The 21,624-nt window shown below is 40.5% G+C and overlaps 1 protein-coding gene across 1 annotated transcript; it reads right to left on the reverse strand.

Moving 5' to 3' along the window:
• Positions 1-3,534: 3,534 nt before the first annotated feature.
• LOC139470309 (post-GPI attachment to proteins factor 3-like) lies at positions 3,535-14,342 on the reverse strand. Its single transcript, XM_071252670.1, has 7 exons — positions 13,616-14,342; positions 9,804-9,953; positions 9,095-9,157; positions 6,817-6,878; positions 5,762-5,898; positions 5,118-5,322; positions 3,535-4,680 (listed from the first exon to the last, which is right to left on the reverse strand). The coding sequence occupies exons 1-7, from the start codon at positions 13,889-13,891 to the stop codon at positions 4,614-4,616; spliced, it is 960 nt and encodes a 319-aa protein (XP_071108771.1). The 5' UTR covers positions 13,892-14,342; the 3' UTR covers positions 3,535-4,613.
• Between the last annotated feature and the right edge of the window lie 7,282 nt (positions 14,343-21,624).

The following is a 21,624-nucleotide window of genomic DNA, read 5'->3' on the forward strand; positions in this document are numbered from 1 at the left end:
ATGGGTTTCACCGATGTGGTAAACGTCCAAGACCTGCATCACTTCTGGCTTTCCTCCCACATTAAGCTGACACGCTGTGATATAACTGGAATAAGGCTAAAAGCGGCGTTAACCCAACTCACTCACTCACATACCTAAGTTAATCTGCAACTTTTTGTCCCAGTCTGAATGAACATGTCATGTATAAAATGGATGCATGAAAAAGCGAACAGAATAACCTTGGCTATTCTCATAAAAATGAAAAATTTGAAAAAAGCATTCAACAAATTTATTGCAAAAGTATGAACATAGAAACATATTTCTCTTCAAGAATCTTCATCTTTACGCTCAAGATATGCACAATGACAGATTACACATAATCATTATGAAACAATAGAAACAATAATTACACGCATCTATGGCCACAATCAAATATTAGTAGTAGTAGTAGTAGTAGTATTAGTATTATTAGTATTAGTATCATTATCATCATTAGTATTATCAAAAGTTTCTCCAAAGTAAAAACTCATTAAACTCAGATCTTTGTCGCTACTGCTAAACTATAGCAGAAGCGAGAACCGAGATCTGAGTTTAATGAGTCTACTCAAAACCACCTCCCGACGTGAATGATTGGCTCAAAACATCTGCAAGCCAAAACAATAAGAACAGAGCTCGCCCACTCCAGTGAATCCATTTCCAATATGGAGTTCTCCCTGCTGGGCAAGATGGCATAGTTGCAGACAGAATTATTTTGCAAGTTTTACATTTAACAGGAAGTGTTTGCTGTTGTTCAGTTCAGCAATAGCGAATTTCTCCCCAGGAACAGGCAGTAACAGAGATGTGTAGCACGAGAGTAGACATTAGATTCTGCACACAAGGCTATCTTAACATTAACATCAAGTTTCACAGCTCAACAGATACAAATGTTTCACATACACAATGATAATTATCATAAGACACATCGGTGGCGTACAAGTGCATAGTACAAACTCTATTAACATGAAACAAGACCATCACCATGTTACTACAGAATAGATGCCTCCGTGGCCTTGAGGATGGAGTGTCTGCCCAGAGAGCCAAAGGTCGGTGGTTCGATCCCTGGCCGCGTCATACAAAAAGATGGTACTTGTTGTTACCCTGCCTGGCGCTCGGCTCGGGATGAAACAAGAACTGGTCAGCTCAGAGTCGGTATACTGTGAGTGGGGTACTGATGTTAAAACTGTGGCATGGTATCTCAGTGGGCTAGCACTAGAAAACCGGCTTAAGTACAGACTAGTTCAAGCAGCCACACACATGTGCATGCTTGTCACTATATAAGTGCAGTAATCTTAAACACGATGTTAAACCCCATTTCACTTCACCTCACGACAGAACATAATCAAACAATCTTTTCTACAAGTTCTTTAGATTTGTCAATATTACGGAATAATAATTAGAAGGAAAAATGATCAGTTTTGTTTCTTAATACTTTGTGGCATAGATTTATCACAATTCACACCATTCATCAATTTGAGCATCCATCAGTCAATCCAGTTTGATTTTCTTTGCTTAATGTCGCACTCAGCAATAATCCAGCTATATGACGATCCCATTAGTTGCCTATGCTGACGAGCATGGGTTGCTGTAAGATGAACTGTCACTCAGATCTTCACAGAGGCACCAATCCAGGTACGAGACACAGCGATGTCAGTGTGTCCTGTGACTGGTCTTGTGGGCACACTGTTTTCCAAATCCTCACCCCCTCTCTGTTTAGTGAGCGAGTGAGTGAGTTGGGTTTAACGCCGTTTTTAACATTATTCCAGTTATATCACGGCGTGTCAGTTTATTGTGGGAGGAAGGCCCAAAGTGATGCAGGTCTGAGACGTTTACGACTTCGGTGAAACCCACGAGCATGGGTATGGTGCTGACAAACCTAGAAACATAATAGGGGTGAACCGGGATTCTAACCCACACTCATAGGTTTCTGGCCTGCCCAAGGGACACAACTCTGCCCAGCTAATCACGACACCCGTGCCCCCATCTCTGTTTATGAAATATGACAGGAAACCTGGACACGTGTTCATCCATGACTGCCTCTGTTTATGCACTAAGGATTGATGCAAGAAAATTCCTGACCAATCTGAGATATACTTCGAGGATATAGTTTACAAAACACATCTATACCATCAACTGTGATATCCCAATTCCAGTAACTGAATACAATGGTTTCAAGACTTCCATTCAATGGTTTAAATCCTTAACTGGCATTCACTTCAACATTTTCAAACATGACCAATACAATATATTACACTAGTATCACACACCATAAACGTACATCACATATCAAAGTCACGTTACAATATAACATCAGCAGCAGAAATCACAAGAAAACAGTCAGGAACTTACCTAGACCTGCTCCGAGGTCCATGTAAAGCCTTCAGCCAATATCAGTGAAAATGTCCAAAGTGGAATAAAACATGTCCCAATTCCTGTGGTGTACTTGGAACTACATCTTCCTGAGACTATAAAAGTCAAGATTCCACCCTTGCCAAAATAAACATCGAAGGGATGAAACACGTCATAACCACTGGTGGCGCTATAATTGAGCCCAGAAATTCCAGGCTAGTTTGGCAAGGTTGGAAACTGGACTTTTTACAGTCAGTTAACTCCCTTGCCTCTCAAAGCAGTCGTAACAAATGTTGTAGAGGTGTCTTGTATTTCACTGATAACAGGACCAATAAAGGCTAAGTATGTAATCCTTAGTTTCACATTACTGCATCGAATTCAATAAGATAAATCTGAATTTAAGAAATTGACAACTTTAAAAAAAATCCCAATTTGAACAAAATGTTTTTCCCCAAGTTTGGCTATCAAGTCACTCAGCTTGGAATTCCTGACATATTAGTGATATTAGTAAGCATTGCAACATGATGGGGGGATGTGCAGCGCTCTGATTGGTTGCCAAATGTTCATGGGATGTGAAGCCAGGAAATCGAGTAGGAATCAAGCAAGGAATATTTCACTGTGTATGAATAATTGCATTGTGGAAAATGCTTTCTAATTGGCATGGCAACATCACTAATGCTTCCTCAAAACATTGCGTTAGATTAGTGATCAAGTCTTTGAAAGGCATTTAGAAGTGATACACATAAGGAATTTATGGATGTCAACTGATAAATGTGTAAGCGTATACTCCGAAACTTGGGCTCCTCATAACAAAGAAGTTGACATCAATAAATTCTCTTCCTCAGATTAGTGATGATTACCAAAAAAGCTATTAATTAATAGCTATTAATTTTTCTATAATTCTTGCTGACAGGAATACAATTTCTTTGATCTGATTATAATCATGGGTGCCGTTGTACAAAACAACCTTAGCCCTATGACCGCTGTAAGTCAATGTCAAGGTATGGGAGTTAGGATCACATTGGCGCTGAGATTGCTTTGTACAGTGGTAACCTGGTTTGGCAGCACCATACCAAAGTTTGTGAGTTTCATAAAAAAACACTTTCTTCTTTTTGGTTCACAGTTTTTGTCCCCAAAAATAATGGTTGGTAGGTTGAAAAAAAGATAATTGTAAATTATTCAAATTTTATATATCTTTAGTGATTTTCATGTTTAGAAGGTAGGGATTATTATGGTAAAGATATAAAATGTGTGTGTGTGTGTGGGGGGGGGGGGGGGGAATGTTTTTAAGATAAACTTTCAACAGGTTTCATTACAGTATTTGAAATAATTTATTTATTTTGATAGTGGCTGTGAAGGATTTAACATTATGTTACTTTTTTCTTGTTGGCAAAATATATACCCAGTGCACTTTTTTATTTTTTTTATTTTCCAACTTTTCAATTTTGAGGAGTCAGTGGATTTGTAAACCTAGACTTAAAAAAGTCTGGGCTCAGTATCAGCAGCTAAAGTAAACCACTCCATGTTGGAGAGGTGCGACACATTCATATAACAGTCACAAATGTAAGGTGCATTGATAAAAATAATTCAGTGCATCAACTACCTTAAGGTCTTCAAGTGGCATTTAGAAGCATTCGTGACCAAATTGTGTTATTCCCGGACAAGCCAAATTGCGACTCGTGCCCCTCTCATGGCCATTTTTGCAAGCGGGGTCCATCTTACCGCAAACGGGCATACCTAAAACAACTGTCTACTCATTACGTGATGGTTGACATATATGTCCCCATATATTATATATATTGCAGTGGTAATTAAAAGCACATCGGGACATGCGGAATTATACAGTATGATTGAACACATTTAACTGTGTCTTAGGTATATTTTTAGATGCAAGACATGTAAAATCAAAAATTATTTCTGAGGGATTCTTTGACGAAGAACTTAAAATCATACACGCATTCTGATTGGTTTGTCTTATTTTCACACATAACATTCATCCATAGAGACGAGTCTTCTGGCAGGTTACGGAAAGGGGCGAGTGGTGACGAATGATTTAGAAGTGGGTATGATGATGAAGGGAGATAAGTCAGTTGACATCAGTGTTAGTATCTACACCAAAATGTGGCAGTCATTGTTATAAAGAAGCTGTACATCCATAGATATATCTCCCTTGTTCATCAACTCCTTTGTGTTGTTGATGATGATGCTATCTGTAGTTGTTGTTGTTGTTGTTGTTGTTGTTGTTGTTGTCAATCCAGTTTGAGTGCCATGTCTTCTTCCCACTGCTTCAGATACAGGGAATCGTCTATGATAAAACTGAAACAAAGGACTATAAAGCTAACACCAATTCTCACGAAACAGGCACCATTTGCTTCTGCTAAACAAAGATCTCAGGACATTCCATCATAACCATGACAACAGTATAACATTATATTCCATTACATCATAACGACCTGAAGCAAAATTTGACTGACCAATGACTTACAAGAAATCGACATTAGCCAATTTATCTTAAAAACATTCTCCTCCTCCTGTTTCTCAAATGAATATGTTAATGTCCAGCATAAATCATAAACAAATGCACAAAGGTTATGTATCTCGTCTCCAGATGTTTGTAATTTACATGATATAGACATATCCTTCACATGTAAAACATACGATTCAAAGGAGAATTTATATACGAAATTAGTCAGTATGTACTGTGACCCCAACAACAGGAACTACGGCAGCGTAATTCGGAGGGATGAACTTACCTGTACCACAGCCACCCGAGGGGAGCCGTCCCAGCATGCCACAGTGCATGTGCATCCAGTATCCACCAGAATGGCGGAAAGTCAAACACCTCCAGCAACAACAACGCATTGATTCCTAAAACAACAGCAGCACACTTCCACACATACCGTTGTTTCTTGTACTTCACGCCACACCAGATCAACCATCCGATCATGTTGAACATGCCTGCAAGAAAATTGTTTCTTTAAAAGTGTTCATACCCATGAGGCCAAGGATATGAGCCAAATTACTGTTTACTTTCCACTAAGCATTATCATTCTCACCTTGTGGTAAATGGGCTTGTTCACATTAATTGCTTCATTGGTTGCCCTATGTTATTTTACTGATGTGATTGGTCGTTAGGAGGGACATCCCATGATGCTGCTACACATAAAATTAATGCTTGTGATTCCTCGACCATAAAAAACTTCATGTAAAATTTTCATTTTAAAACTGTTTTGAAATTTGAGTCCTATATTCTCTGAAAATTTCATTCTTACAGCCAAAATTAAAATGTAGAATCCTAAATTAACGGATGATGAACAGCCGACGGGGATAATGCACCATGCCATAACCTCCACTGACTTCAGAAATATTTTGGCAGAGAAGAAAACTTCAAACTCACCAAAGAATAAATTTATCTTCATGTTATAACCGTAGTCAAACCTGGAGTAAGTGAGAAAGCGGATGTGTTTTGCGTAGAACAGGAGAAGGCACCCACCCACCACGCACTGACGCCATCTTACTTTCGTCCCGAAAATCCTAGACACATTCAAAAGCAACATCATCATCAACTTATCAACATCGTCAGTCAGTCATCATAATAATAATTATAATCATTGCGATCTATATTCCCATCCCCATTAAAATCATCATCATCATAGTTGTCATCATCGTCATAAACATCATTATTAACATCATCATCATAAACATCATCATCCTCATAAACATCATCATCACCACCACTAAGTTGTCACTGCAGTCATGTTATGTTCATCACCAATGTATTACTGCAATCTTGACATGTTTTCATTTCATCATTGTGGTATATATGCTATGCAGCCACATAGTGGTATAGGGGAGGTAACTATGTTGGGTAACTCTTCATGTGTGAGGTGCGTTACATGTATGGAACTTCACATGCGATATAACGCAATTGCTCGGCGGGGTCAGCCATCTTAGATGTTAAGCACAACTGTAACAAACCTGAACAAACATTAGAACCTACTCAAGACTTGTCATACGACAGATACAACCAGAGCTACAGATAAGCTGCGTATTTGCATAAAATACCCCCCAAAACTATTCAAAACCCAATTACATTAAAAAAAACTTGCGTTCAGAAATGCATTAAATGGAAAACTCAATTTTTGAAAACAGCATGCATGAATACCCAATGAAGCTTTTGAATTTTTTACAGAATTACGAGCTTATTTACCTTTGAAGTCAAGCCTATATTTAGGACTGTTATTTACATCTAAAACATTATTTTATTATTTTTGAAATCTAAATTTTTGAAAAAATATCGGTTACCCAATGAAAAATGTAATAACCCAATTAAAATAGAAACCTTCGAGTAAAAACTCAATTGCTCAAAATGTCATCTGGAGCTCTGTACAAGAATCATCTTTATCATCGGTTTCAACCTAATGAACACTTACAATTCTTCTCTGTACTCACCTGCAGCTGAAGATAAACACATTGTAAAGCACAATGGAAAAGGCAAAGAAATAGTCCATTTTCTGAAACAGAGACCATCTTTATCATGTGTATGTCGATCAGTTTCCATGGTAACACATGACGACGTAAAACACTGTCTTCAAGAAATATATGTGAATTTCATCATGGAAATGTTATTCCCGAAAGACAACAGCTCCCCTCTCCATTCAGACGTACAAGGGACATACACATTAATTCCCACAGATTTTTAAATTATAATTAATTGCAAACATCAGGGGGCACGGGTGGCCCAGTCGTCTAAGGCGCCGCGATTCACTGTGCAGAGTTGCGTCCCTTGGGCACGCCAGAAACCTATGATTGTGGGTTCGAATCCCAGTTTGCTCGATTATGTTTCTAGGTTTGTCAGCACCATACCCGTGCTCGTGGGTTTCACCGAAGTGGTAAACATCTGAGACCTGCATCACTTCAGGCTTTCCTCCCACATTAAGCTGACACGCCGCGATATAACTGGAATACTGTTAAAAGCGGCGATAAACCCAACTCACTCACTCACTCACTACAAACATCATGAATAGCTGATTGGTTAATTATCATGATTATAATTGTGAACTTCTTTAAGCAGCATTCCAGTCTTGATTAATTTATTCCAATTCAATCATAAACAATCTCAGATCTTTAACTCAAATACGATACCCCTCTGCTTGTAGGTCTAAGGAACCCCCCATAGGCAGTTGTGTTTGGTGAACTTTCTTCTTAGCCAATCAGCATCAAGACTCCAAAGTCTTGGTATGAGGGAGTGAAGCACTCGGACCAGCATAAATGATTTCTGTATCTCGAAAAACAAACTAAAACCACAAGTTCCAAATGCAGATAAGTAAGTCTGTGCTATTATATTTTGGTAGATATTTTCATACACCCTGTCTTTCAGAGCACCATGGCTTCTACACCCAAAACGGATAACCGTATTTGACGTAATAAGTGCCCAGGACGCTCTCAAAATTAGAAAAAGGGGGCTCTTATTAGAATAATATTTTGGTGAAAAAAACAGTTGAAAGATAAATTTCGTGGTTTATGCTGACGGTCTGACTGTTTATATACGACAGATATATGTTTCCAGAATTTGATTGCCCATAATTAAGGGTGCATATAACACACGAGTGCGTATTATACACGAATAAATAAGTCTTGTGTACATTGATCAATCGGAAGGGGTGCCAATTGGGATTGTTCACTTGCCAATATATTAGCAAATATCGCCGTGGGCACTTATTAGAGCGGGGTGCTTATTACATCGAATATGGTACCATTGAGGGATCATTTGTGGTCTGTGGTGGTTTTTATCTGTACAAATCAAAAATTTTGAATCAAGGCAAATATAAATGAAGCCGGCAACAGCTGTGTCATTTTAGAAAGCGAATGTCTGATTGGATAAAGAATCTACATGATCTTTATTTTGAAGGTAAAAACTTGCTCCTGGTTGAGGTGTCCCAAACTTAACCAATGAGGAGGTATCATATTGGAGTGAGTGAGTGAGTGAGTTGGGTTTAACGCCGCTTTTAACAGTATTCCAGTTATATCACGGCGTGTCAGCTTAATATGGGAGGAAAGCCCGAAGTGATGCAGGTCTCAGACGTTTACCACTTCGGTGAAACCCACGAGCACGGGTATGGTGCTGACAAACCTAGAAACATAATCGAGGAGAACCAGGATTCGAACCCACAATCATAGGTTTCTGGCGTGTCCAATGGACGCAACTCTGCACAGCGAATCGCAGCGCCTTAGACGACTGGGCCACCCGTGCCCCCTGTATCATATTGGAGAAAAAGATCTGATTTTAATAAGATCGATTACCAACACATTTGAATTTGTTATATTTAACTTATGATGGTGATAATATGTACCAGCGGTCACATATATGAAGCTACATGTATGTTATTGTCCAGAGCGCCTCTCCCCCAAAACATTCTTGTGTTTCAGGTAACCTGACCGACCCATAGTTCCACTTGCTATCCAAAAGTTCTATGGAAACAGACGTCAAGAATCCCACATTTTCATTCCAATAAAACATTGAATGTTTCCACATGTTAAAATTGCTGTTACTATTCTGATCTAAAATTCAAGGAAAATTGCAACTAATATCATTTCTGAAAATGCCATCAGTGTTAAACATTATTTTACAAAAAAAACAAAAAAAACCTAAACCGTGCATACAGGCCCTTCTGTTTGGTCCATACTCGCTGAAACAGCAGTAGGTGGTTTTGGCCAAAGTGTTCCTTACCTCGGTGAAGTCGGTTTCTCTTGTATGGAAGACAGTGGACCACGTCCAAGCATTAATCGCAACCTGTAAACAATAAATCAATTATTTAATTGTATCCACCTTTTTTAAAACAGTGAGATGGGAGGCACTTCATACTTGACATTTGATTTTTTGTGCAAGACATCATTGTTCATCAACTATCAGACCCGTAAAGATCCGAGGTAGAATAGGTCTCCATCAACCCATGCTTGCCAAAAAGGGGACTATGCTTGTCGTAAGAGGCGACTAACGGGATCAGGTGGTCAAGCTCGCTGACTTGGTTCTTGGTTCATGCATGCATGCGGCGTTAAACAACAAACAAACAACAAACAACAAACAAACAAACAAATGAAGCATGAATGTTTAACATGTTCAGTAGGACGAGGTGGAGTTCTTCATCAGGTTTGTTTGTTTGTTGTTTATTTTGTTTGTTGATAAACGCCGCACTCAGAAACATTCCAGCTATACGACAGCGGTCTGTAAATAAGTGAATCAAGATCAGACCAGTGATTGACATCATTAGCATCGACCAACACAATTTGGATATGATGACATGCATCAACCAAGTCAGTGAGTCTGACCACCCTATCCTGACAAGCATAGTTGCTTTTACGGCAAGCATGGGTTGGTGAAAACCTATTCTAACCCGGGTATCTTCACGGGTATGTTGGTGAGTGAAATGTTAACCTACCATAGCCGCCCCGTGCCAGACGTAGTAGAGAGGGCAGGACTTGGACACCTTCGACCGAAACCAGATCAGCCCCAGATGGGACAAGGCGTTGAGGATGGAGAACAGAGTGGATGCAGGCTCCTGTACCCCGAGGACGCGGACAAACGGCCACTTGGAAAAGAAAGATTAAAATTTGACTGTAAAAATCCTGTATTACATAGTTGATGTTTTTGTGCGAAATATGTCCATATGTTTTTTTTGGTTCAATACAATATTTATTTATAATTCAAACTGTTTAGACGAGTTGAAGAGATCTCAACAAAATCAGCCTCAGGTTAATACATGTACATGTACAAAGTTTGGATGAAAATCCTTCAAGATTTTCAAGTTATGAAATGAAATATGGACGGATGGAGGGACAGACAGACATTATATGGTACATGTCATATGCTGGGGGGATAAAAAGGGTATATATATCTACACAGGTCAATATCATTAAAATCAGATCTTAGTCCTCGCTACCGCCAAACAAAGATCTGAGAACACACCATTATGGGTCAGACCAACGTTGTGCGAACTTTGACCGACCAATGAATTGACTGACAAGAAGTTGACATTAGCCAATCAGAAGGCAGCTTTCTCATGCCTTACAGCACTACCTTCAAATTGGCAACTACGCTTCATAAATATTTTGACAAATTCTCGATTAAAAATTTGAAACCTGAACAAAAGAACCTTCTGGAATAACAGATGGTCTAGATTGTATGGATTCAGTCATTAAGCCTGTAACTATCGTTCGGATAGCCCGTGTTTAAGTTTTCGAGGTTGTATGATTAGAAAACACATTCCAACTGTCACTTTCATGATCTGGTAAGCGACGCTCTGATTGGTCGGACGAAAGGTTGTGCTCAGATCTTTGTTTAGTGGAAGCAAGAACTAAGATCTGATTTTAATAAAATATGACACAGAGCACAAGTGATTCCAACACCTGTATCCAGGGCTTGACATTCACTGCAAAACCAGCCAATATGTCTGGTAAACATGGTAAAGAACAGAATTTATCTTTCAAAACTGGCTCCCACAGGAGATATCGCTTGGATGAGATCAAGCGATATCTACGCGATATTTGATAATATATTGGCTAGTGAACAATCTCAATTAGCCCCCCTTCCGATTGATCAATGTACACAAGACTTATTTATTCGTGTATAATACGCACTCGTATGTTATATGCACCCTTAATTATGGGCAATTAAATCCTGGAAAAATATATCTGTCGTTTTTTAACATTTCAGGCTGTCACCATAAACCACAAAATTTACGATCTTTCAACTCAAAATAATATTCAAATAAGAGCCGCCTATTTCTAATTTTGAGAGCGCCCTGGGTGCTTATTACGTCGAATAAGGTATTATTTGATTTATCAGCTGGTCAACTTCATTGGGGTGGTCGGGTAGCTTGCTGGTTAAAGCGTTCGCTCGTCACGCCGAAGACCCGGGTTCGATTCCCGACATGGGTACAATGTGTGAAGCCCATTTCTGGTGTCCCCTGCCGTGATATTGCTGGAATATTGCTAAAAGTGTTGTAAAACCATACTCACTTTCTTAAGCCCCAAAAATATAATCAATAAATTTGTAAGGAAGTTCTCGGGATGTTCATACTTAGGGTTGGCATATTGGCACATACATCGTACTGCAATATATCGCAATACAGAGAGCTGAATTGCGATACATATTGCAGGGTTTTACACGACGCAGAAATGTGCGAGTTTTGTATTGCGATACATATTATCGTGCCCCCGGTATGCACAAATGTATAGAATGGACGCAGAATAAAATACATTTGTATCCCAAGGGATGTACAATAATGTTCATTGTACCAAATTCTTGACAAGAAATATCAACTTCCTGTAATTAGAGTAATTATTAGATCTTATAGTACAGTAAAGAACACCATTTCATTAATTTACAGGACCCTCATATGTCCTGTAAGGACCCTTGAAATTAGTAATTGGGGGTCCTCTGGACTCCTAGTTTTGAAGTCAAGATAAAACCCTGATATTGCAATACGTATTGGGGCCCAAATTATATATATATAATTGTACTTTTCAAATGGAACTTCTTCATTCAATAATCCAGACTTCAGATTGTAAGATGGGTACCTGGTAGTATGGATAAATGAGACTACCTGTGGCAGAGCTCCAGATAACTTTTTGAGCAATTGAGGTTTTACTCGATGGTTTCTATTTTAATTGGTTTATTACATTTTCAAGTTGGTAACCAATATTTTGTCACTCATCTATTCATCACTCTTTTGGGATTTTCCTAAAATGAGTAAACATTCTGAGTTTTACAAAAAAATGAAATAATGTTTTAGATGTACATAACTGTTCTAAATATAGGCTTGACTTGGAAAGTAAATAAGCTTGTAATTGTGTTTTGGAAATTATCTCTGTTGTACGCATGCTGAAAAAGTTTCATTGGGTATTTACGCATTGGGTAACGCGTAATAACACGTTGGTCTGACGTTAATTAATGAATGATTTGCACACTCATATATGCAAGGGGCCGACATATGGTTCTCAGTAGGAAGTGACAACTTGGAGATGATGGCTTGCGGTATATACAGTTTTACTTTACACATATAGATATATACATACAAAAGACACTATGTGCCAGGTCAGCACATAGTGGTAGTGGTTGTTGTCTAGGTGCCCCGGAGCACCCAGCCTAACCCTAGCTAGTCTAAGGGTAAGACCTTTCTTTTTTTCCTTCTTTATTTTTTTCAATCTCTCTTGACCAAGGCTTATATAGCCAAGGTCACCTGACATTTAGTAAGTAATAAATATAAATGTAAACAGTATTTCATCAGCAGGATGGCAGACGTTCGATGTACACAAAAATGGGGATTAACAATTAGGATTAGCATCTTATAAATACCAGCAATTACGTGTTTGAATATTTTTAATGGGTATTTTACGCAAATACTGAGCTTATCCATAGCTCTGACATGGTGAGGCAAAGTAAACATGGTAAACGTAAAATACCAATACCAACACTGAAAAAGGTTGGTTTGGTTGGTGTGTTGTTTATTGTTGTCGTAAGAGGCGACTAACGTGATCGGGTGGTCAGGCTCACTGACTTGGTTGATGCATGTCATCGATCCCAATTGCGTGGATCGATGCTCATGATATCAATCACTAGATCGTCTGGTCCAGACTCGATTATTTACAGACCGCCGTCATATAGCTGGAACATTGCTGAGTGCGGCGTAAAACAACAAACCAACAAACATGTTGACATGAAAACCAAGTTGCACCAGAAAAAACAGGTTGCACCCAGGTCTCATGAACATGATGAACTTATCAAAGTTGAAAGACATGCACATTATCTTGAAGTACCCACAGTTTGAAGACATCAAGCCCCCCAAAAGCATGACAAATTAAAAATATCCATGATAATGTAGCGGCCATAAAATTTCAGAGTCCCGTGATGGGATTCGAACCACAGACCGTCTGATCACAGGTCGGACGCCTTGTCCACATGACCAAAGAGGTTAACTCCGTCAGCAAGCTGACAAGGTAAGGATGTCATCTGTGGGATGACTCGACACCCTGCTACAATAACACTGTGAGTGTTTGTGCAGTTTTGTAAACAAAGCTTAGAAATATCAAAGTGTTACAAAAGCAATGTTGTGTGGACACATAAAGGGTTAGCCACAAATGCGAAAGATTTTGACATGCACTGGGTTCATGGAGACATAATTATTAAGTTGAATTTTCCAATAATAGTGTATGTTTTATTAAGCTAAATCCAGCCCTGGTTCGTCCTTACCTTCCCATGGAACTGAGGAATTCCACTTCCATCACGTCTAAAAGCCTCAACAGTTGACCACATACACTCATATTTACATTCATCGATACAGTTCCACTGCAACAACTGAAGGTGATATGGTTGTTTTTGAAGAAACGTCTCTACGTCCGTACAGTTGACAGTGTTGCAGTTTTTCAAACACTTCTGATAAAACCAGGATCTGTCTCCGACAGAAGCACCCACCAAGTCGACATATATCATTGACAAGGCTGCCACTGTAAGAATACTGGAATGCATTGTCTGTGAACGTGCCGAGCAAGCAGGTCTAGGCTTGGGGAATTCTTGGTGAAATTATTTTTGTGTTAATATTTAGCGTATTACCAAGCAACACCATCGCCATTAAATATTTATCCAGAAACGCTAAGACTGAAGTTCAGACTCATATACGATAAGACACGTGAATAAATCAATACACTTAATGTCAAAATCCATGCAGCCGGTTTGCGAGAAATTTCACATGGGCATTCTGCCGGTCTGCTGGTGCTACCGTTCACTGCCTGTCATTGCCTATATTCTCGCCACTGCTTAGCGGTCTGTTCGATCTCATACAACGTGACAACCGCTTAGCATGGGTCATAACATGTCAGCAATTGTATTTTGTAAACAAACTACTGTTTTCAGAAACTGTATTTGGCACACGTTTGGTCGTTTAACCTGTAGGTGAAGGTCCATGTTGACAATAATTACCACGTTCTCTAATGTGAGTTATCTCCCTTCCGAAACATTTTTGAATACGCTGTTTTCTCAACGACTAGTTACTTCTCTGCAACCAGTTGGTAAGGTTTTAAACTGAACGAAACGTTTGTGATTTTGGTGATCTTTATTTCCACACATACCAGTGAATTAGAAACGTAAAAAAAATAATGTTTGAAACAAAATTTTGTTTCGAACACCTGTCAAGGTTGAAATCCATTTTTCAACGTTTACATTGATTTCAATACATATTCACCAACTACAAGAATATGAATAATCAATTGATAAAAGTAAGAGAATGTTTTTTTGAAGATGAAATCCTCAAGAGAATAATGATTGAGAATGATTGTTCTTTATTGAACGGAGTTGTTTTTTTAACGCAGTAATCATTCACTACTAAACTGTTTATTATAAGGAACACAAACCCTTTATTCATCTGCTCCTATAATATAATGCTTAGAAAACAAATCCTTCTGTCACACTAACAGCAAGTTATTGTTGGGTGTTAGGAACTATCCCCTTATTGGTGGGAGAAATGTCTTTGTGGGGATTGTATTGCCCTGTGTGAAAATCCTGTTGGGAAATGCGCAGTGGGGAATTGTCCTGTGGGTAATGTTCGATTGGGAATTTTATTATGTACTTACGTGTGAAAGATTACGTTTTCTGAAGTTGAGGAAAGTGATATTTTGAGTGAAGTGAATATAACAATTGATATTTCACTGTAGTGAACATAACACTTGATATTTTACTGCTGTGAACATAATTCTCATGGAACTATTGACATACAAGAGTGACCTCCCCTCAAATTGTCTCCCTTTGTCGTAAGTGTCTGGCCCGTTCACAAACTGTTTACTTCCTTCTTACGTTAATTCCATACTGGCATGGATCAATAAGGACAGATGGTTATTTATGAAGTTTATATCGCTTCATGCTGTTTGTTATTCTTTTGAAAATGTTCCGTTTTAAACTGTAAATTTCTCACTCGTCAATCGAGACCGTTCGTTTCGCAAAGCGCCATTTTTGTTACTTGACCAGCGTGTATTCTTTCGCTTCCAACAGCGATCTCGAAATTTTCAAGAATATTTGTTGTCAAGGTTGATTTTGTATATAATCATATCTATATGTACGATACAGAAGTTTCGCTGCCCTAAATATTTTTGTTATACTTTTGTTTATATTTTGTAAGATTTTGCAAACACGAAACTACGTTTTTAGTCGCAAATACATGGGGTGGTGACCCGTCCCAGTGTGTTAGGTAGGGAGAATTTACGTTTCAAGGTTTTACATTTGTAATGAAATAAGTAATCTTCCGGTAGACAAATACACCAAAAGTTTCCATTAAATAGGATATTCTATGTGTCTCGTGAAATAGCATGTTTCTCTCGTCCCGTGACAGCGGAAAAGGAGATATTTCACGAGACACATGTCTTGTTGGGAAATTCCGATGGGGAATTGTCCTGTGTGGGGAATAGTCGAGTGACGTCATAAACAATGGGTGACGTCATTTTCAATTATTTGCAACAATGCTTTGAAAAGAGTCATGTTGTAATAGATCAGCGGAAACTAATTTATCACGGGAGATTATCGCTGCAATGAAATTGCATCACAATACTTTGCAGACCATTGTGACATCCTCGGTTACAATGACAGCACAATCCAATGATATAGAGAATATCACCCGAGTGTCTTTTGATATCAAATATATCAACACGGGTTTTTTTTATCAACAAGTGTTGATATATTTGATATTAAAAGACACGAGGGTGAAATTGTATTTATCATCCAGCATCATTCTTCCAACTTTTTCAGTTTGTAGATAGTAATAAGCAGTGTCTTAAGTGTAAAAAGTACTGCTAACAGCTTCAGTGGCAGAGCCATTAGTGATGTCATTTCATTGTGACGTCACATCGATCTGCAAGGCATTGTGATGCAATCACATTGCAGCGATATCTACAATGTAGATATCGCTTGATCTCACCCAAGCGATATCTCCTGTGGGAGCCAGTTTGAGATGATAAATAGAGAATACTACACTCATTCTCGTGAGATACCATTTTTAGGAAACGAGTTGACTTTCTATGGCATCTCACGAGAATGAGTGTGGTATTTTATTTATTACCCACGTTAAACATGTATGTAAGTGTATATACATAACAACTTTTGTCCGTTGAAAGACCAGACTGAAACCGGTTGCAAAATCTGGTTGCGCATGAATATTGATATATGCCCAAATATGGGAGTAGTTGGTAACAGTACCCTGGTACAGCTCCTGGCTTCTGATTGGTCGAGAGGATCACGTGACGTCACTTCCGTCCAAGATGGCGTCGCACCCGTTTCCGGTGACGTGCGCCTCCAAGATGGCGTGGCATCCGTTTCCGGTGGCGTGCGCACCTCCAAGAGGGCTGCGCCTCCGTTTCCGGTGGCGTGCGCCTCCAAGGTGGCGTCGCATCCGTTTCCGGTGGCGTGCGCCTCCAAGAGGGCGTCGCATCCGTTACCGGTGGTGCGTGCACCTTCAAGAGGGCGTCGCATCCGTTTTCCGGGGGAGGAGGAGGAGGAGGGAGTGGGGAAAAACCCAGAGAAGCGGTCGTAAAAGGTGAACAAGAAAAGAGTTTGGTGTGGTGGTGGTTCTAAACATAGACGTGGTGGTGAAGGGAGGGTGGTGGTGAAGGGAGGGTGGTGGTGAAGGGAGGAAGGCGGGAAGGGAGTCGGGTTCTTTGTTTTGTTTTGTTTTGGTGGGTGTGTGGCGATGGCATGTGGAGATGATAGCTCACTGAGATGAGCTTATCATACACAGTCGACGACTCCGCCACTTTGTTGCTAGGTTGACGTCATATCGTCGAAGGATCTTGCAACAACATTCCACAAATCATGTCATCGGGTATGGTGATGTGTTTGTAAACTTTGAGGTGTAAGGTTTCGTTCCACATGGCGACCGTGTATTGTAGCCCACTATGACAGCCGTTCGTCTAAGTTAAAAGTCGGTGAGTGGCGAATTTAAAGGTGCTAAAGGAGGGAGTGGGGAAAAACCCAGAGAAGCGGTCGTAAAAGGTGAACAAGAAAAGAGTTTGGTGTGGTGGTGGTTCTAAACATAGACGTGGTGGTGAAGGGAGGGTGGTGGTGAAGGGAGGGTGGTGGTGAAGGGAGGAAGGCGGGAAGGGAGTCGGGTTCTTTGTTTTGTTTTGTTTTGGTGGGTGTGTGGCGATGGCATGTGGAGATGATAGCTCACTGAGATGAGCTTATCATACACAGTCGACGACTCCGCCACTTTGTTGCTAGGTTGACGTCATATCGTCGAAGGATCTTGCAACAACATTCCACAAATCATGTCATCGGGTATGGTGATGTGTTTGTAAACTTTGAGGTGTAAGGTTTCGTTCCACATGGCGACCGTGTATTGTAGCCCACTATGACAGCCGTTCGTCTAAGTTAAAAGTCGGTGAGTGGCGAATTTAAAGGTGCTAAAGGTGTTGGCTGAATTCTAAAGGTGAATCGACAGGCACAGACATGAACGTGATGTAAGTATATGCCTACGTACTGTCATTCGTGTCTCCATGCAAACAGGGTGCCACGCGTGACGACAAACAGACGTTGACGTTGATCCATAGGATGATTATTGTTATGAATTATACCGAGGAGTTGGCTCTCGTGTAGGTTGACATGTGTACTGTCACGCGTGTCTTCATGTACACGTACTGTACTTCGGGTTGCCATGCAAACGCGGTGACACGCGTGACTACAAACACATGTTTATCCTTAGGATGATGACCTTATCATTCGTTCATTTATGCCGAGGTGCTGGCACTCGTGTATGTTGACATGCGTACTGTCACGCGTGTTTCCATGCACACGTGATGTACTTCATGTCTTCAAACACACATGGTGTACTACGTCTCTCCATGTAAACGTGATGTACTTCGTGTCTTCATGCAAAACGTAGTGTCATGTGTGTGTCTTCAAACAAACGTTGATCCATAGGATTATGACGTTGTCACTCGTTTATTTATACCGAGGAGTTGGCTCTCGTGTAGGTCTACATACGTACTGTCACGTGTGTCTCCATGCAAACGTCATGTACTTCGTGTTACCATGCAAACGTGGTGTCACGCGTGACTACAAACACATGTTTATCCTTAGGATGATGACGTTGTCATTCGTTCATCCATGCCGAGGAGGTGGCACTCGTGTATGTCTACATATCTGTTACCATTTGTGTTTCCATGCAAACGTCATGTACTACGTGTTTCCATGCAAACGTGGTGCCATGCGTGACTACAAACAGACGTTTATCCATAGGATTATTATTTATACCGAGGAGTTGGCACTTGTGTATGTTTGCATGTGTACTGTCACGCGTGTCTGCAAACAGACGTGGTGTACTTCGTGTCTTCAAACACACATACTGTACTACGTGCATCCATGCAAACGTGATGTACCAAGTCGATCTCTCCATGTAAACGTGGTGCCACGCGTGTCTTCAAACATTTATCCATAGGATGATGACGTTGTCACTCACTCATCCCTGCTGAGGAGTTGGTACTCGTGTATGTCTACATGTGTACTGCACGCGTGTCTCCATTAAACGTGATGTACTTCGTGTCTCCATGCAAACTTGGTGTCATGCGTGTCTCCTTGCAAAACGTTGTGCCACGCGTGACTACAAACACGTTACTAGAAGTATAGATCGCTACACATGCGTGACGTTTGCAAACGTGATGTACTTGTTCGTGTCGTGATGCGAACGTAGTGTCATGCGTGTCTCCATGCAAACGTGGTGTCACGCGTGTCTTCAAACAGACGTTACTGATCGATAGACATACGTGGTGTTTGATTCCTGTCTCCAGGCAAACGTGATGCCACTCGTGTACACCACCATACATACATACATATTTATTTTATTTTATTTTGTGACGTACCATGGTGGTGTCACGCATAGACGTGTACCTCCAAGAGGACTGGGGAGGGTGTGGGTTCTTTGTTTTGGATTGTTGTTTGGGTTGACAAAGCAAAGGATGAAAAGCGTTCTTTTGGGTGAGATGGGTGGCCCTGAAAAGGGCCGTTGGAAACAGACTGGAAACAAGCTGGACAAGGATTGTCTCCTTGATTACATTACTTTCCTTGATCTCGATACTAGATAATAATACGGACCACCCCAAAAGTCGGGTACGTCAATTCCGTGTTGAATAGTTCGTTGTAGTGCTGCCATAGCCTCAGACTTGGTCTTAAACCAGTGTGGGCTCTGCGATAGGATCGTCTTCGCTCTTGTTTTGTAGGAGAGGCACTGAAACCCTGCTTCCTGATTGGTTGAAAACGCAGCACGCTGATTGGTTCGTTCCGGCGCATGGTCTCGGATCTTTTTTTCCAAACCGGAAAGACCCTTGTGATGGATGTACAGTCAGTCTGTCTTACAGCGGTGTACATTCAGTCTTACAGAGTTGTACAGTCAGTCATACGGGGTTGTACACTCAGCCTTACAGGGGTGTACACTCAGTCTTGCAGCGGTGTACACTCAGTCTTCCAGGGTTGTACAGTCAATCTGGAGCAGTGCTTTTAAATCATTTTTGGAAATCAACATTTTATGTTTTAAGAGCTGTATCTTGATACTGCCATGACAGACCCAGTGGCCTTAAGCACCACGAAGTTATGTGAAGAGTTACGCCCCTTTGCTGGTCGCGAAAATATTCGCTTTGATATTCCTGTATTGTAACCTACGTGGAATGTATGTATTTATGGGGGTTATTTGACTGTTGAAATATTTTATTCGGGATCTGAGAAAACCCAAGTCCAGTAACTGGGCTAGTTATGACTGGCTATGGAAAAGAATGTTCAGTCTGTTCCAGGGTTCAGGCTAGAAGGTAGACGCCGTACAACCTTCTTTTGGCTTTCGTGCCAGGGTGCCGTTGTACAGTGCGATATTAGCCCTAAGGTGATCGCATACTCTCATTCCTTAACATGGACGATCGTAGCGCTAAGGTTGTTTTGTACGACGGCACCCAGGTCTGCTAAAAGATCCCAGATTGACCAATGATAACCCTTGGTCTGTCAGTACTACCCCGCAATCGCTGAGTTGATCATGATAGGCGATATCTGCGAAATATGTCACTCTATTTTGGGTTCGCAAATGTTATTACATAAAAGCGCACATGGGTCCTACTTCTTCTTGGCCCTGGCTGGTAAGACAGAACCCGTCGAACCTCTTTGAAGTAGTTTTGTAGACTGGCTACCCAGTCTCTATTTCGTATGATGGAATGGTGACCTTTTGGCCAAGGCTTTCAAGACACAGAACTCGTCAAATGTCTTCGGTAGAACTTTGTAGCTGTATCGCAGTCTATATTTCTTATGATGGAACATTCGAGACCACCTCGAGACAAGCCTTGTTGAAGGTTACGGAAACATGCGAGTGGTGACGAATGATGATGGAATGGCGTCCTTCATTCGTCACCACTCGCCCCTTTCCGTAACCTGCAAGAAGACTTGTCCCCCCACTCGGTGAATGTTATGTGCCAAAATACGACAAACCAATCGGAATACGCGTATGATTTCAAGTTCTTTGTCAAATAATCCCTCAGAAATAATTTTTGATTTTACATATCTCTTGCATCTAAAAATATACCCAAGACAGTGAAATATGTTCAATCATACTGCATAATGCCGCACGTCCCGATGTCCTTTAAATTGCATCTGAAATATATATAATATATGGGGAAATATATGTGAACCATTACGCAACGAGTTGACAATTGTTTCAGGTATGCCCGTTTGCGCTAAGGCGAAACCTAGTTGCAAAAATGGCCACGAGAGGAGCACGAATCGCTATGTCCCGACGTGTCCCCAATAGCATTTGGAATGTACATGATATATGGGGCAAATATATGTGAATCATAACGCAACGAGTTGACAATTCCTTTAGCAATGCCCGTTTGCGCTTAGACGAAACCCAGTCGCAAAAATAGCCACGAGTTGGTCACGAATGCACATGGCTGTCAAAAAACAGAACTGGCCAGGCTTCTTCGTGGAGGAATGTTTTGCACGAATCACGCGAGTGGATGGACTTTGCAAAGTAAGACCCGTTTTATCACAATATAGATCTTAATTATCAATCAAATCGTCTTGACATGGCGTCCCTGTCTTGTTTGAAGCAAATGCAATTGATAAGAGAGGCGGAATCTGATTGGTCAATAGAAGGGACATAGAACGGACGTAACTGGTCATAACTGGTGGTGCTACGATTGAGCCCAGAAATTACAGCCTTGTTCGGCAAGGTTGGAACTGGACTTTTT

Source organism: Haliotis cracherodii, unplaced genomic scaffold (genome assembly GCF_022045235.1).
Source record: "Haliotis cracherodii isolate W230 unplaced genomic scaffold, xgHalCrac1.p SCAF_20, whole genome shotgun sequence".
NCBI lineage: Eukaryota > Metazoa > Mollusca > Gastropoda > Lepetellida > Haliotidae > Haliotis > Haliotis cracherodii.

Bases quoted from the DNA above. Each gene is read 5' to 3' on its own strand.
- LOC139470309 (XM_071252670.1), bottom strand. From the start codon at position 13,891: ATGCATTCCAGTATTCTTACAGTGGCAGCCTTGTCAATGATATATGTC. The intron at 6,879-9,094 runs GTAAGGAACACT...TCTCTGTTTCAG, and splicing joins GAGAAACCGACTTCACCGAG to AAAATGGACTATTTCTTTGC. The intron at 4,681-5,117 runs GTAAGTTCATCC...CCTTTGTTTCAG, and splicing joins CTCGGGTGGCTGTGGTACAG to TTTTATCATAGACGATTCCC.